At 45.5% G+C, this 14,839-nt stretch overlaps 3 protein-coding genes across 3 annotated transcripts; 2 read left to right on the top strand and 1 right to left on the bottom strand.

Annotated features, from left to right (window-relative positions):
* The first annotated feature begins 933 nt into the window (after nucleotides 1-933).
* LOC127333966 (probable LRR receptor-like serine/threonine-protein kinase At2g16250) lies at nucleotides 934-5,153 on the top strand. Its single transcript, XM_051360410.2, has 4 exons — nucleotides 934-2,606; nucleotides 3,424-3,552; nucleotides 4,233-4,255; nucleotides 4,367-5,153. Exons 1-4 carry the CDS (start codon nucleotides 1,039-1,041, stop codon nucleotides 4,933-4,935), a joined length of 2,289 nt encoding a protein of 762 aa, XP_051216370.1. The 5' UTR covers nucleotides 934-1,038; the 3' UTR covers nucleotides 4,936-5,153.
* Nucleotides 5,154-5,322: 169 nt separating this feature from the next.
* Nucleotides 5,323-9,452, top strand: LOC127333968 (transcription termination factor MTERF2, chloroplastic). The gene is made up of 6 exons (XM_051360412.2): nucleotides 5,323-5,907; nucleotides 6,179-6,584; nucleotides 7,023-7,238; nucleotides 7,551-7,658; nucleotides 8,519-8,793; nucleotides 8,896-9,452. The coding sequence occupies exons 1-6, from the start codon at nucleotides 5,366-5,368 to the stop codon at nucleotides 9,149-9,151; spliced, it is 1,803 nt and encodes a 600-aa protein (XP_051216372.1). The 5' UTR covers nucleotides 5,323-5,365; the 3' UTR covers nucleotides 9,152-9,452.
* On the bottom strand, nucleotides 9,393-14,580 carry LOC127333967 (succinate dehydrogenase [ubiquinone] flavoprotein subunit, mitochondrial). The gene is made up of 16 exons (XM_051360411.2): nucleotides 14,381-14,580; nucleotides 14,005-14,160; nucleotides 12,978-13,065; nucleotides 12,632-12,778; nucleotides 12,412-12,552; nucleotides 12,079-12,164; nucleotides 11,902-11,994; nucleotides 11,741-11,804; nucleotides 11,426-11,569; nucleotides 11,149-11,336; nucleotides 10,894-11,068; nucleotides 10,637-10,807; nucleotides 10,391-10,460; nucleotides 10,184-10,304; nucleotides 10,059-10,096; nucleotides 9,393-9,773 (listed from the first exon to the last, which is right to left on the bottom strand). The coding sequence occupies exons 1-16, from the start codon at nucleotides 14,453-14,455 to the stop codon at nucleotides 9,671-9,673; spliced, it is 1,860 nt and encodes a 619-aa protein (XP_051216371.1). The 5' UTR covers nucleotides 14,456-14,580; the 3' UTR covers nucleotides 9,393-9,670.
* Between the last annotated feature and the right edge of the window lie 259 nt (nucleotides 14,581-14,839).

Raw genomic sequence — 14,839 nt, 5'->3', positions numbered from 1 at the left:
TTCAAAAAAAACCTAAAAGTAAATCTGGACATAGTAAATGACGCACCCTACAAGCATGAATTTTTTTAACATGAAATTGTTTTATCTTGTAGGCTACACAAAAAGACAAAATCTATTGAAATTTGGAGATTTAAAATATGCATACCCGGATGCACACGTTTGTTATTTTTTGTAGCCCAGAATATATTTTATTTGAAATTGATATTTTCCATGTTTATGAGATAATTTATTGGCTACACCATGATTTTTTTCTAATTTTTTTTGAAACACATAAATATGATTTTTACTTTTATTTAAATAGCAGGGAGCACTGGTGTCCAGGAGACAAAAATCTATGTCCATGAAAAAGCAACATTTGTGTGTCTTGTGTAAGAAAACAAAGATATTTTTTTTATTGTATGCACAATCCACAAAAAGTGCCATTTTTTATGAAAAAAAAAACTTTGTGTGCACGTAGAATGTGGAATGTACGTGCAGAATTTTGCATCAGATTTTGGCCGATAGCGCGTAAACCTACTACTACTCCTCCATCAATTCAAAGTGATGCAGACAAGAAGCACATCGATGGACAGAAGGAACATTGGTCCGTGGGCACGATCGAACCCGCGTCATAGCCGAGCGGCCAACGCCACAGACACGTCGGGCCGGTCCCACACTTATCCTTCGGTCACGGACAGGTGGGCCACAATCGCCCGCCGGGCCGCGGCGGTCGCCTCCCCACCGGTGGGGCACGGCCCGCATTGAAGCGGCGCAGCGCCGAGCCCGTGCAGTGCAGGCCCACGTGAAAGCGATCTGCGACGGCTGGGCGCGGGCCCCACCCAGCCTCCCTCCCTCTTTACACTATTAATTTAACAATTAATAATCGCTCGTACCACATGCCGGTTTCGTTTCTTGCTTCTCTCGCCCGCTCGGCGCTCCCTGCCACCTGCGCGTGGTCAACTCCTCCCACCACGTCTTCCCTGCCCACAAGCATTCTCCCAAACACCTCGCCCGCCATGGCCACGCCGCCGCCCGCGCCCTAGCCCCTCACCAGCACCAATGCTCCCGCGGCGGCTCCTCCTGGCCGCCGTGGCCATCCTCGCGGCCGTGGCGGCGGCCGTCGCGCAGCAGCCGCAGCCGCTCGCGTCGCGGTCGGACCGGGCGGGGCTCCACAGCCTACGCGCCTCGCTCGGCCTCCGGGCCCGGGACTGGCCCCTCAAGGCCGACCCGTGCACGGCCTGGGCGGGGGTGACCTGCCGCGCGGGCCGCGTCGTCTCCCTCACCGTCTCCGGCCTCCGCCGCACGCGCCTCGCGAGCCGGGCACCAGCCTTCTCCCTCGACGCTCTACAAACCCTCACATCCCTCGAGCTCTTCAACGCGTCCCACTTCCCGCTCCCGGGCCCCCTCCCACCGTGGTTCGCCACCGCCCTCCCGCCCCCCCTCGCCGTGCTCGACCTCCGCTCCGCGTCGGTCAATGGCACGCTCCCCGCCGACCTCGGCGCCTCGGGGAACCTCACCCGCCTTCTCCTCTCCGGGAACCGCCTCTCGGGCCCACTCCCGGGCCCGCTCCTCTCCGTCAGGACCCTCCGCGTTCTCGACCTCTCCGCCAACAACCTCACCGGGGCCCTGCCCAACGTCTCGCTCGCCGCCGCCGCCGAGCTGTTCAACGTCTCGGGGAACTCTCTCTACGGCGTCGCCACCTACGCCGTCGGGGCGCTCAAGACGAGGTTTCGCCTCGTGGACGTGTCGGCCAACTACCTCGACGGGATTTGGGATGGGTCCGATGCAACGGTGGATGTGAACACCAATTGCTTCTCCGGCGTGCCTGCTCAGCGCAGCCGTGTTGATTGCGAGGAGTTCTATACGAGGCAAGGGGCCAGGCTTGTTGATATTCCAGCGCCACCCACGCCTTCGCCCCAGCCTCAGCCATCGTCTGATAAGAGCCAGAAAATCTCCAAAAATCTACTTATTGGGATTATTGCTGCCGCCGCAGCATTGATGGCTCTGTTTTTGCTTGCATTGCTGCTCTGTTATATGAGGAGGAGGAGGAGACAAAGAGGAGGAGGAACCAGAGGAGTGGAAACAAATGAGGAAGCTGCACGCGGCGTGCGCAGGAGGGACAGCAGCGTAAACCCGGTAGCGTCATCGCCGGTAGCAATGTCGCCGACAGCCAGCACCACTCCTAAGGACACACTTCCTGATCTTGGTGACTTGTCCTTTGAGAAGCTGGTCCATGCCACCGGGGGCTTTGCCGACGATAACCTCCTCAAGCACGGCCATTCGGGGGATATTTACCATGGCGTCTTGGAGAATGGCGTTGACGTCATCGTGAAGAAAATCGGTGCAAAGAGTGCCAACAAGAATTCAGGAGAACTGGATTTCTACTCTAGGTACACACATCAGAGGATCGTTCCGTTGCTCGGCCATTTGGCCAACGGCGATGAAGAATTTCTGGCCTACAAGTATATGCCCAAGGCCGACTTGACCAACGCGTTGCACAAGAAACCTGTGGACACCGAAGATGGCTTGCCCTCATTGGATTGGATCACTAGACTGAAAATCGCCATTGGTGTAGCTGAGGCCATGTGCTTCCTTCATGACGAGTGCAGCCCGCCGCTCGTTCACAGGTATATTTATCTACTTTTTTGTTTGCTACTATGGACATCTTGTTGATTCATTTGCCACTTTGCTTGGGGTATGCTATTGGTTTCAGTTTTCAACCATTAGTTAGTTTATGATGATTGCTGGGGTCTTCTTAAGTGGTGGTTATGCTTTGAGGTTTGTGAAAACACGGGTACATGCCATATTTATCGAGGCAGAAACTTTGTTTGACCAATTATTCCCCAGTTTGAACAAACTATGATTTTTCTATTTTTAGAATAACTGACCCGATGTAGAAGTATATGTTTTCATATGACTTGTCATTTTCTGGTTATTTTGCTTGGTAGAAAGTGTTACTTGCTCGTGTGTTTTTCTACCATGTATGTGGGGGTTCCTTTACAAAGCATATATGCTCATCTCAAGAAAGGCATATATTTTGCGTGAAAGGAAATGAAGAGTTCATGCAATGAAGATAGAGTTGATATATGTTAATAATTCTTTTGATAGACTTAGACTGTTGTGCAGCATCTTATTTCTTAGTTTACCAACTATGTTCTGCAGCCGTCATCAATTGTTCCAATATTATACTTTTGACCTAAATGGTAGTGGTCATCTTTTGTTCCACCTGCCTGTTTTGACTGCTTTATCCTTTGTTGCCATCTTCTATTACTTTGACTAGCACATGTTGTCACTTGTCAGTAGGTGAGATCAAGTAGTGTAAGTTTACAAGCCTTATCTCTACAGACATGAGTATTGCTCAATTCTTTTATCTTCTTCTTCGGTGTCCTTCTTGATATTTGAATTATTATGTTCTGAGATCTGATTTTTGTATTGTAATTGTAGAGATATCCAAGCAAGTAGTGTTCTTCTTGATGATAAATTTGAAGTGCGACTGGGTAGTATGAGTAACATATGTGCGCAGCAAAGTGCAGGAAGCCAGAATGTTTTCTCCCGGATTTTGAGATCATCAAAGTAAGATTGCAACCTGTTTGCCTTTTTTTTCCTACAGATTTTGGCGTTAGGCTTAGAAGAAACTAGGAACCTTGCTTATTAACTACTGAGCTCAATATTAAAAAAAAAACGATTTGAGTTTGGTTGGTGTTAAGGCAAAATAAATATGGAAACCAATGGAAGGTAAAGCAACCCCAATTATAGATCGTTGATGATCCTATGTATAGAAAGTAATTAGAGACATTAATCTAAATAATTTGTATTTGTGATTTTGCTTGACTGTATTGTTATTAAATTATTATCCCAGTGCTTGCTGATTTGACTGGTACTAACTAAAAAGATAGTACAGTATGGTAACAGTGATGAGTTTTGTTAATAAGTGCCTTTTTCTTGTCAAATGGCACACCAAGTAAGGACATACTTATCAGTAAAGGATTTTGGAGCTGTTGACTTCAGTACCAGTTTCTAGGACTGCAATTTTTTTAAATCAGAACCATCATACAGTAACAATTCTTTTGTTCTGGCATATTTTGATTGGTTGCAAGATGATCATTATTTGGTCACACGCCTACTGCTCTCTGATCCTATTGTCTGTAGTTGAGCAAACCACAACCTTGTCTGCTTGAAACAAACTATGTTATTTTGTAAAGCTTCTCTAGTCTTCTGAACTGACGTTTGTAATTGGCACTTTCTTTTGGCAGGTCTCTTGACAAGAACGCATCAGGTACATGCTACTTTCATATCGATATACGAGTAAACAATTTTGTTATATTGATGATCGGAAGTTTCATTGTTTAAGTTACTCTTTGTTTTCCATGTCTTTCTTATATCGCAGTCCCACCAGCAACTAGTTCCTATGACGTTTATTGCTTTGGGAAGGTGATCCTTGAGCTAGTTACAGGCAATTTTGGTGTAAGTGGATCAAACAACGCTGGCTCCGAGGAGTGGCTGGCAAACACAACAAACCGCATCAGCGTCAACGATAAGGATAGCATTACAAATATCATCGACCCTTTGCTTATCGTCGACGAGGACCATCTTGAAGAAGTATGGGCGGTGGCGATTGTCGCGAAGACGTGCCTGAACTCGAAGCCGTCAAGGCGTCCCTCTGCTCGCTACGTCCTAAAAGCCTTGGAGAACCCGCTAAGGGTGGTGCGAGCGGGCTCCCGCTCCAATTCCGCAAGGTTGAGGAGCTCATCGTCGCGGAGCTCATGGCAATCCGCTTTTGTTCAGGGAAACCGTTACCAGAGCTACGAGATCATGTCGGCGTCAGGGCGAATGCTGGATCGCAGAGGTTCAGTTAGATCACATATTAGTGGGGGAGAAGCTTCATCATCCTTCAAGAGATCTTTGCGGGAGATTGCTCCGGACCCGCAAGTGCTGGACGAGGATGTTGTTGTGTAGAAAAAGGAAAACATTTACCTGGTATTCATTTCGGGAATTCGTGATTCATCCTTACCTGTGTATAATTGTCATCTGATGTGCATGGCTTCGGCTTCTCGACGTGAGAACTGTGCATAAAAGAGAGGTTAATTGTGTTTTTTTTTTCTCATTGGCACATGCTACAGTATGTTTTCAGAGTGCACATAGAGCAACAATACATGAGGATTCTTTTGACCAAACCGCATTCAGCTTGACATAATCTGTAATACTACCTAGTTTGAAATAGGAATGTTCTGTGTTAAGAAAATTTGATTTTGTTCAATTCAAACCTGGCCGTGTAACGGCTGGTCATGCCTGTTCACCTTGTTCTTGTATCTGCTGTGTGGATAGCATCAGTTAAGCCCTGGGACAGGATAGAGCTAAACCCCGCTGCACCTTCCACTCGTCTCCAATGGCGGCCACCACTCTCCCACGCTCCCACCTCCACCTTCACCTCCCGCTCCACACCCCCAGCCCCGCCTGCCCTCGCCGGCGCCGCCTCGTTCCCACCTCATCTCGCCTCCAGAACCCCACCACAACCACCACCACCCACTACCCCATCCTCCCGCCCGCCCCCTCCCCTTCCCTCCTCGTGGCAGAGGAGGCCTCCATCGCCCCGCGCCGCACCCACCGCTTCCCGGGCTCCGTCGCGCCCCCGCGCCTCCCGGACCGCTCCGCAGACCTCGACGTCCCGGCCGACGATGACGTCCTGCGCCGCGCGCTCGAGGTGCGCCGCGCCGTCGCCGCCGAGGCGCTCGTGGCCGCGCTCAGCGGCGGGAAGGCCGGGGGCCTCACCTACGTCAAGAATCTCACCTCGCGGATGGGCGCCTTCGTCGACCACGTCGTCGTCGGGGCCGCCGCCATGCGGCGCCACCGCCCCGACCTCGCGCACCAGTCCTTCAACGCGCGGGCGCGGACCTACATCCAGGAATCCGGCGTGGTCGACCTAGTCAAGTAAACGTCGCCCCTTCACTTTATTTTATTTTCTTGTTGAATTCCTGTTTATTTCTTCTGAAAACTGCGCATTAACAATGCATCCACCAGAAGCACTAGAAACCAAGCTTATATGAAAAAGAAAAAAGTGCAACTCCTAATCATGGTATCGTCCCACAGTATTTCCTAGCAAACTCCTCTTAAGTAATTTGCAAACTCCGACTTAGTGTATATTGCATAATACGCACATAGTTCCATCACCAGCATTGAAACGATCTGTTGCATACTTCAGGTGGTTCAAGCACAACTCGTTGACATACCCCCAGATCTCGAGAGTAGTCTGCTCCTGTGCCGGTGATCTGGAGAAAGTGAGGAGGATGCTCAAGTGGCTGAGGTCAATCTACGTGAAAGGAGAATTTCTGGGGCGTGTGCTTGCACGGGGTGAATCCCTCATGAGCCGCAGCTTCGAAGAGTTGGAAGAGATTGTCGGCTACCTGGAGTCATGTGGTGTTAGGAGGGACTGGATCGGCCACGTGGTCAGTAGATGTCCGCAGCTGCTGACTTTGTCCTTCGATGAGCTAGAGACACGGGTGCGGTTTTATACAGACATGGGAATGAACGAGAATGACTTCGGCACTATGGTCTACGATTATCCAAAAGCTCTTGGGTTTCTCAGCCTAGAAGAGATGAACAGTAAGGTGTTTGCTGCACATTAAGTTTTGATCCATGCTGTTTTTTTTTCTAAACCTTGGCCACTTGGAGACACCGTCTTTCTGCAATTTATTCCTTTCTCGTGTATCATGCACGAGTCAGTTTAATTTTTGGATGATTGAAGATCAATTTATCTTCTGTTCGCTAATTAGAAGAACATTATTGGTTGAACAAAACTGAAGTCACAGTTTCCCCTTTTGGACTTGATCTGATGGGGCAACAAATCTAATTTTGACCTGATGATGAACTAGTTAAAGTAACATATCTTGTACTTCTTCTGGGAGATGTGATAAGACTTCGGCATAGTGTTGTCTTGAGTTCTTGACATCAATATTTCCGCTTATTTTATTGAATAGCGATGGTTCTGTCTGTGTACTCTATCAAAAGAAAATCCTTTGTTGAAGATGTGACATTCTTGCTCACAGGTTCAATATCTGAAAGAGTTTGGGTTGAGTACTGAAGAGCTTGGAAAAATATTGGCTTTTAAGCCACAGCTCATGGCCTGCAGCATTGAAGAAAGGTGGAAGCCACTTGTGAAGTACCTGTACCATCTAAACGTTTCAAAGGATGGTATGAAACGTATGTTGGTGGTCCAGCCAACGATTTTCTGTCTTGATTTGGAGACAGTAATTGCACCAAAGGTACCCCTTTGCAATATTTGTGCATATTTTCAGTTCTTCATGCTAATTGGACACTCTTTTGTGCGTTATTTTCTGCAGGATAGTATGGTTCGTTAACCTGTCCACACAATGAATTATGATTTGTTCATTCGCAAAAAAAATGAATTATGATTTGTTAAACGTTTTCTTTCATACTCAGATAGGAGCCGAATAACTAACTTTTGTATTTGAGCAAACACAATTTGTACAAATTGGATTTTGGGCTCTGATTGTGCTGATAAATGGCTTGTTGACTGTTGGCTCTTCTCACTTCTATCCGATTGATTGTTTCAGGTACAATTTCTACAGGATATTGGTGTGAGGAATGATACAGTCGGCAATGTGCTTGTGAAGTTTCCCCCTATACTTACTTACAGCCTGTACAAGAAGTTACGGCCAGTGGTTCGTTCTCATACCATCTATTAAGTTTGAGTTGTGATGAATGTTGGCTAGTCTTTATGGTTATTTTTTTCACCCTTTCTTAGAGTGCTTTCAGTAGGATAAATGTAGGTACATCAGATAGTTGCAGTTAGTCAAATGTTATATGCTCCATGTGAAGTGCTCAAACTTCATCCTTGGCACAACCAAACCATTGTTAACCTTTCATATTTGTCCTGCTTTAGACCTAAGTTGCCAGACTAACTGAACATACACTGGGCAGTTTGTTGCTTTCAATATCAGTTCACCATGATACATAAATACACAGCCTGTCATTTTTTTACTGAACACACACCAATGTGACATAATTACAATGCCCACAATGGTGACCGTGACCTAAACCGCTAAAAGTGCACAAACGTACGAATTAACAGTTGGTGAGGAAAAATGGGCAATGGAAAAACATCAATGTGTGAACATCAGCTTTCAGTTAGGTAGTTAAAGGGTGAACCTGCAACTAGGATTCATTACTGGAGCTAGGCATGGCAAGTTAAGTGTGATAAAAGTTGATAAATAATAGCAGGCCTAGTGCCTTTTCTGAAAACGTCAATGGCGATTTTTGGATAAGCAGCTGGACAGGGAACACAGTTCATCTTAATGTAGTTTTCTTGTGTTTGTACACATTTACACTTACGTAACATATCATGTGCCTTTGCAAAAAAAAAAAAAAATATATATATATCATGTGCCTTGTTCTGCTCTATTTGGCTCATGTGTCACGTAACATATCATGTGCCTTGTTCTGCTCTATTTGGCTCATGTGTCACGTAACATATCATGTGCCTTGTTCTGCTCTATTTGGCTCATGTGTCTTCTAACCCCAGGTTATATTCCTGAGAACAAAAGCCGGAGTAACGCAGGATGACATTGGGAAGGTCATTGCCTTGGACCCACAGCTCATGGGCTGCAGCATCGTGCACAAATTGGAAGTCAGCGTCAAGTACTTCCGGTCACTGGGCATCTACCATTTCGTGCTTGGCCAGATGGTTGCTGACTTCCCAACACTTCTCCGATACAATGTGGATGTTTTAAGGCCGAAATACCAGTACCTCAGGCGTGTCATGGTGCGGCCACTCAAAGATCTTATCGAGTTCCCCCGGTGAGTCCATAGCTCTCATATCCTCTTCTGAAAATAGTCAAAATACCAAGATCATTGCTTTATGTTTCTCATCCTTGTGCCTTGCTGCTGTGGTGTACCCAGGTTTTTCAGTTACTCTTTGGAGCACAGGATAGAGCCCCGGCACAAAGTTCTGGTGGCGAACAGGATTAACATGAAGCTGCGCTACATGCTGCCAGGTTCAGACGAGGAGTTTGCGCAGAGGGTGCAAGATGCTGTCGAAAGGAGAGCGAGATTTGAAGCTGGAGAGGCTACTCCAGAGACATCAATTGCACCGGATACACCTACCGGTGATGGAGGTGTAGCAGCACATTGTGAAGACAGCATGGAGGAAGATTAACGCATAACACGCAGTATCTATACATCTTATAAAACAGAAGGGTTTGTCCTTGTCCTACTTGTACAGATTTGTGGGCAAAGGGGAGATCAGAAAGCTATCCATGTTTCAAATTGTGGTTAGGAAGTGTTGGGCTGTTGGTGGTACACTGGTACCCACTGTGAGCCTATTGGAACCTTTGTGCCAACAAGATGTGGTGGATTCTTGTGGAGCAACAGGAGGAGCACAAAGTTCACCACAGCTCATAAATACTGGAGTATGTGTTATAGCATGAAGCCAACTCAATAAAATTTCATTTACACTAGTCACCAGAAAGGGACGAGTTAGACATTAGCATTCTTTATTTCTTATTGATTACACAAAATACAGGACAGAGTTGAGGTGAAGCTCTCAGCTAAAGCATACCCACTGCGTGATTTATTAAAAACCTTACTCTATCGCCAAGCTGCCACTTAACAACCATACTCAATCACCAATCTGCGACTGAACAAACTTGCTCAGCCAAGATGCGAGAAGCGCTGATCAATATACACGTGCTTTCGGTGGGAAAGCCTCGATTTCATCATCCAGTGTGTTCATATGGACTGGCCTGTATGCCAATCGTACCTTCTCATTCTCCCAGTACCTGTAAAACAGATCATAAATGACATCAGAAATCCAGGATCACACTGTTAAATGGCCACAGGACGTTGCAGATTATGATGCCATAGTAGATATACGTTGCCGAATTCATCTTCCATGCCATTGGAACCATTGGTGCATGCCACATATATCATACCAGTCATTTGCAAACATGTTTATACATTGAATTACACAATGTTATATTGTTTCGCCATCAACACGACAAAATTATTTTGTGTTACCCGGACCACATGAAGCTTAGTGAACAGAAGACAATCAAGATACTTACCCCATTGAGTGCTTCATCCACTTCTCATCGTCTCTTGTCTGTAAGCAAATAGGAGAAACAATTACTACACAGAAGCACGTGGGTGCAAGGAAGATACAATAAAACAAACAAGCAAAGTGGCAAACCGTGAAATCTTCGCGAGCATGAGCCCCTCTGCTTTCCTTCCGAGCCTCTGCTGAATACATAGTTATGCATGCATTTATCAACAGGTTTTCCAGCTCTATGGTTTCTATCAAATCTGAATTCCTGCAAATACAAATAACGAAGATAAGTAATTAATGCAAGGATACAAGTCAAACTAGTTCATACCATTCTTGAGAGGAATAACATACCATATGAGGCTTCGATCGCTGATCTTCACGTCATGGTAACTTTCCCATGCTTTGCTAATCAGCTGACAGCCTAATATGCCAACGAGAATTCATTGATGAATCATATTAATAACCAAGAATAGTGGCTTTTACTACTTATGATGTTCTTGCTACGAATAGCTCTCAGAATATCCCTTAGCTCAGAACAGATAAAAGATATTCTAAACACATGATGGTGATGGACTCTAGAAAGTATATGTTCAATACCTTCTTCAAGTGTTTCCTGTGTACGGAAAACTGCAGCATTATTTTGCATAATCCGTTGCGTGTTGAGGCGGATCTTGGAAGTTGGCAATGACCCATTTGCATTTCTCAGCTTGTCCAACCATTCTATAGTCTTCTCCCCTGCACCATTTTCAAGAGGTTTCTGCTTGTCTCCTGCAATATAGTGTGTCATTGACATCAGGTGTATAAGGAAGAGCCAAGCAAGAAAATGAGATACAAAACAGAAGAAAGTAACTTGCCTGGTCTAGAAATCTCAGCTACCCTATTTGCGCAAGCTCTGCCAAACACAACTATATCAAGAAGTGAATTTGCACCCAAACGATTTGCACCGTGGACAGATGCACACGCTGCTTCTCCGGCAGCCATTAAACCGGGGATAACAGTATCTGGATTATCACCCTTGATATCTACAACCTGTTATGTAAAAAAGAACTCCTATTAGAAGAACATCAAAAGTGATCCATAATCATGTTTAATGCTTATTCAACACAAACCTCCCCATGGTAATTTGTTGGGATCCCACCCATGTTGTAGTGCACGGTAGGCAGAACTGGAATGGGCTCCTTGGTGACGTCCACACCAGCAAAAATAGCAGCAGTTTCAGATATACCAGGAAGTCTTTCCTTGAGAACTTCAGGAGGCAGATGGTTAAGATGCAAATAGATGTGATCCTTCAATGGCCCTGAGATAACCATACAAAAGAAAAAGGTTGGTGTGAATAAGCCACAATGTTTGGCAGCTTGAACTTAACGGTAGAAGACTACGACTTACCAACACCACGTCCTTCTCTAATTTCCATTGTCATAGATCTTGAAACAACATCACGAGAAGCAAGATCCTTTGCAGTAGGAGCATATCTTTCCATGAAACGCTCACCTTCACTGTTCCTAAGGATACCACCCTCACCACGGGATCCTGAAAATAGTGTGAAATCAACAAGGTAAAGAAACAGTCAGATAAGGAATGGGCTTGACAGACTAGTACAACATCAACTGCAGAAATGCAGAAATGCCTAAACTAGAGGATTTATGTATAAAAGGCTTCCCTAAGAGAAAACAGGAAGAAAAATAGTTTAATATATACAACCTTCAGTTATGAGGCATCCAGCACCATATATGCCTGTAGGATGAAACTGCACAAACTCGAGATCCTGCAATGCATATATCACACAAACATTATCAAACAAGATAATGGAAGATCAAGTGATCAACTTACATAATCCACATTAGATTGAGAAAAAAACTAACTTGAAGAGGTAAACCAGCACGCGCAACCATGGCATTGCCATCTCCAGTACATGTGTGAGCTGAGGTTGCTGAGAAATAGGCCCGTCCATAACCCTACTTCCATAAACGAAAATCAGTTTCATGGCTAAAGTAAGAAAGGACAAACAATTTTTACCAACAAATCGTAGATAATCTTACCCCTGTGGCAATAATTGTATTTGTTGCACGGAAACGGTGAAGGGTGCCATCTTCCATGTTTAGTGCAATGACTCCTTGGCAGTTGCCTGAAATATCATCATGAGTTAATTGACAGAACTGTAACCATGGAAAGCTAGAACAATCTTCATGGATCGAATCCAAAAACTCCGAAAGCAGCCAGAAACGTGCGAGCGTGTGAATCTCGTTATTGGCAGAATAATAAGTATGGATGAGGAGCCAACAAACACGTAGGGGAATTATGTTATAAACAAGCTTGGATCCAGGTACGAGGTAAGAAGAAACATGCCAACATGAATAACATAGTTACCTTACCTTCATTGTCCATGAGAAGGTCCAGTGCAAAATATTCTACAAAAAACTGAGTGTTATGCTTCATCGCTTGACCATATAGTGTGTGGAGCATAGCATGTCCTGTCCTATCAGCAGCACATGCACACCGGTAGGCTTGTCCACCTAATTATAACAGAAGATGGTAGGATGAGGAATAAGATACATATGAAGGTTGTCTTCTCACGCTAGAGTTAAAAAATACCTTTCCCGAAATCTAAGCTCTGGCCTCCAAACGCGCGTTGGTAGATCTTTCCATCTTCAGTTCTTGAAAATGGCAATCCATAGTTTTCAAGTTCTATAACAGCTTTTGGTGCTTCTCTGCACATATATTGGATAGCATCTTGATCACCTGGAAATGGATAAAAATGGCATATTATAAGATATATATTTCAATAAGGTTTTGTGGGTTCTCTTCAAAATGAGGCAGGCTTTCCTATGGAACACATGGTCCATTTGCTCATAAAGATGCCATTTAAAAATTAGCTCTTGAACTCATATGATTAGAATCTCTAGGCATGTTTCCTAAAACATCAAAATCTGTGGCTTACCAAGCCAGTCGCTTCCCTTGACAGTATCATACATATGCCACCTCCAGTCATCTTCGCTCATGTTTCCGAGAGCAGCATTTATGCCCCCCTGCAGATAATGTTACATGTTACGTGCACGTCGAACGCCACGAAAAGTCCAAAATGGACAGTGACTCGTAGCTCAAGGAAAACTAGCACTGTGTATTAGTTCAGTTGTTCCAAAGACACCATGCCTGAATGTGATCTTAAACCTAAATTCAGAATGCAACATCGCAATTTACAAGTAAGGCAATCACAGCTCAGTGCCACACTTTGTACAAAAATTCGTCAGATAAAATGCATGCTAACAAATTTAGAGTTGGACATTACAAATTTAGAATGGTATGGCATCAATATGAATGATTCCCTAACATAGTAACTTTGCACAAAAGAAATCCTGAACAGCACATTTACTTTAAACATGGAAATTGCATTGCAGGGAATACTGATCCTACTTCAAGGATGTAAAAACAGGGCCAAACAGAAGCCGCAATATTTTAAGCGCACGTATCAATTGATAATTAGACCAAACATGGCAGAAGTTTCGTTTATTCTGCACTAATCTTTATTTGTTACATCCTAGCAAACTGCCGACTATGAAACCCAGAAGTCTGAGAACAGATGCCCCATATCCCAGTGCAAATTGCAACATCATTGATCCAAGGGGTGCATCTGCGTGCGTGCGTGCTCAATTGCATCTTTTCCTTGATCAGCCTAGTGCTCAGTTCAGAAGCTTAGAACCACTTAACTGTCTTCTGCTCTTCTACTCACTTGATTTAGCATGCTACACAACGAGTTTCCCAACCAAATTGTACTCCTAATTTATTTGGCACCTAAATCTCATCCTATTCCAAAACTACCGACCAACGGAAATTACCACCAAACCATACACGTAAATAACCAGTTCACATCTTATAACTCACAATTCCGGTAAGTCTGGCAGCGAATCTCATTTCAGTAGAATAACAGGACAAACAGACACCCAGAAATCTGCGATGATAAGTTATACCTGTGCCGCGACGGTGTGCGACCGCGTGGGGAAGAGCTTGGTGATGCAGGCGGTGTTGAAGCCGTGCTCCGAGAGCCCGATGGCCGCCCTGAGCCCTGCGCCACCCGCGCCCACCACTACCGCGTCATACGAGTGGTCCACCACCGTGTACGACGACTGCGAGTGCCCACAGAAACAAAAGAACAATCAGCCGCCTTACATTCCTCGAACACTAAACCATCTGATCGCACAGGAAACCAAAATTACTCGAGAAAACAGGCAGAGTTTCCACCTAAAAAAACGTCAGAACCGGGTTCGACTACAAGATTGTTCGAAAATTTATGGAAAAAACTACGTCGATCGGATGAAGCGGAGACGAGGACGGGATCGAGCGTACCGGGGTGGTGGAGAAGAGCCTGGAGGCGGAGGCCTTGGCCCTGGAGAGGCCGCGCGAGACGCAGCTGCGCCACATCTCGAGTGGATCTCAGGGCACGCGCGTGTTGGGGGGTTTCCGGCGGCGATGAGCGGTGGCGCACACGGGGAGAGGGCAAGAAGAGAGGAGAAGGGCGGTGGCGGTGGAGAAGACAAAGGAAGGGGAGGTCGTTTATGCAGAGGTTTAGGTGGGACGGCTTTGCACTTGTGGATGAGTAGCTTTTACGGTTCTGCCACTGCTTTTTATTTCCCTCTTCCATTTTTCTTCTTAATTTTTGGCAATCTTTTTCAAATTTAATATTCGGCATCATCTGTTGTTGGTAGTGAATGCAAATATTTACTAGGGCGGTGCTGAGCGTCCCCCGGGGGATCAAATCCTCCGATCCCCCGGGTCCCCAGCCGTTAGATGTGGTTGATCGAGCCA

The sequence above is a fragment of the Lolium perenne genome, chromosome 2, assembly GCF_019359855.2.
Source record: "Lolium perenne isolate Kyuss_39 chromosome 2, Kyuss_2.0, whole genome shotgun sequence".
NCBI lineage: Eukaryota > Viridiplantae > Streptophyta > Magnoliopsida > Poales > Poaceae > Lolium > Lolium perenne.
Note: the sequence above shows the minus strand (reverse complement) of the source record. Positions and strands in the feature narration are given on the sequence as shown.

What these genes read in the sequence shown, in the direction of transcription:
- LOC127333966 (XM_051360410.2), top strand. Translation starts at nt 1,039, where the DNA reads ATGCTCCCGCGGCGGCTCCTCCTGGCCGCCGTGGCCATCCTCGCGGCC. An exon ending in CGGATTTTGAGATCATCAAA is followed by an intron (nt 3,553 to 4,232) that starts GTAAGATTGCAA and finishes TTCTTTTGGCAG; the next exon opens with GTCTCTTGACAAGAACGCAT. An exon ending in TCTTGACAAGAACGCATCAG is followed by an intron (nt 4,256 to 4,366) that starts GTACATGCTACT and finishes CTTATATCGCAG; the next exon opens with TCCCACCAGCAACTAGTTCC.
- LOC127333968 (XM_051360412.2), top strand. Translation starts at nt 5,366, where the DNA reads ATGGCGGCCACCACTCTCCCACGCTCCCACCTCCACCTTCACCTCCCG. An exon ending in GGCGTGGTCGACCTAGTCAA is followed by an intron (nt 5,908 to 6,178) that starts GTAAACGTCGCC and finishes TGCATACTTCAG; the next exon opens with GTGGTTCAAGCACAACTCGT. An exon ending in ACAAGAAGTTACGGCCAGTG is followed by an intron (nt 7,659 to 8,518) that starts GTTCGTTCTCAT and finishes TTCTAACCCCAG; the next exon opens with GTTATATTCCTGAGAACAAA.
- LOC127333967 (XM_051360411.2), bottom strand. Translation starts at nt 14,455, where the DNA reads ATGTGGCGCAGCTGCGTCTCGCGCGGCCTCTCCAGGGCCAAGGCCTCC. An exon ending in GAGCTTAGATTTCGGGAAAG is followed by an intron (nt 12,553 to 12,631) that starts GTATTTTTTAAC and finishes TGTTATAATTAG; the next exon opens with GTGGACAAGCCTACCGGTGT. An exon ending in GTGCTGGTTTACCTCTTCAA is followed by an intron (nt 11,805 to 11,901) that starts GTTAGTTTTTTT and finishes TATGCATTGCAG; the next exon opens with GATCTCGAGTTTGTGCAGTT.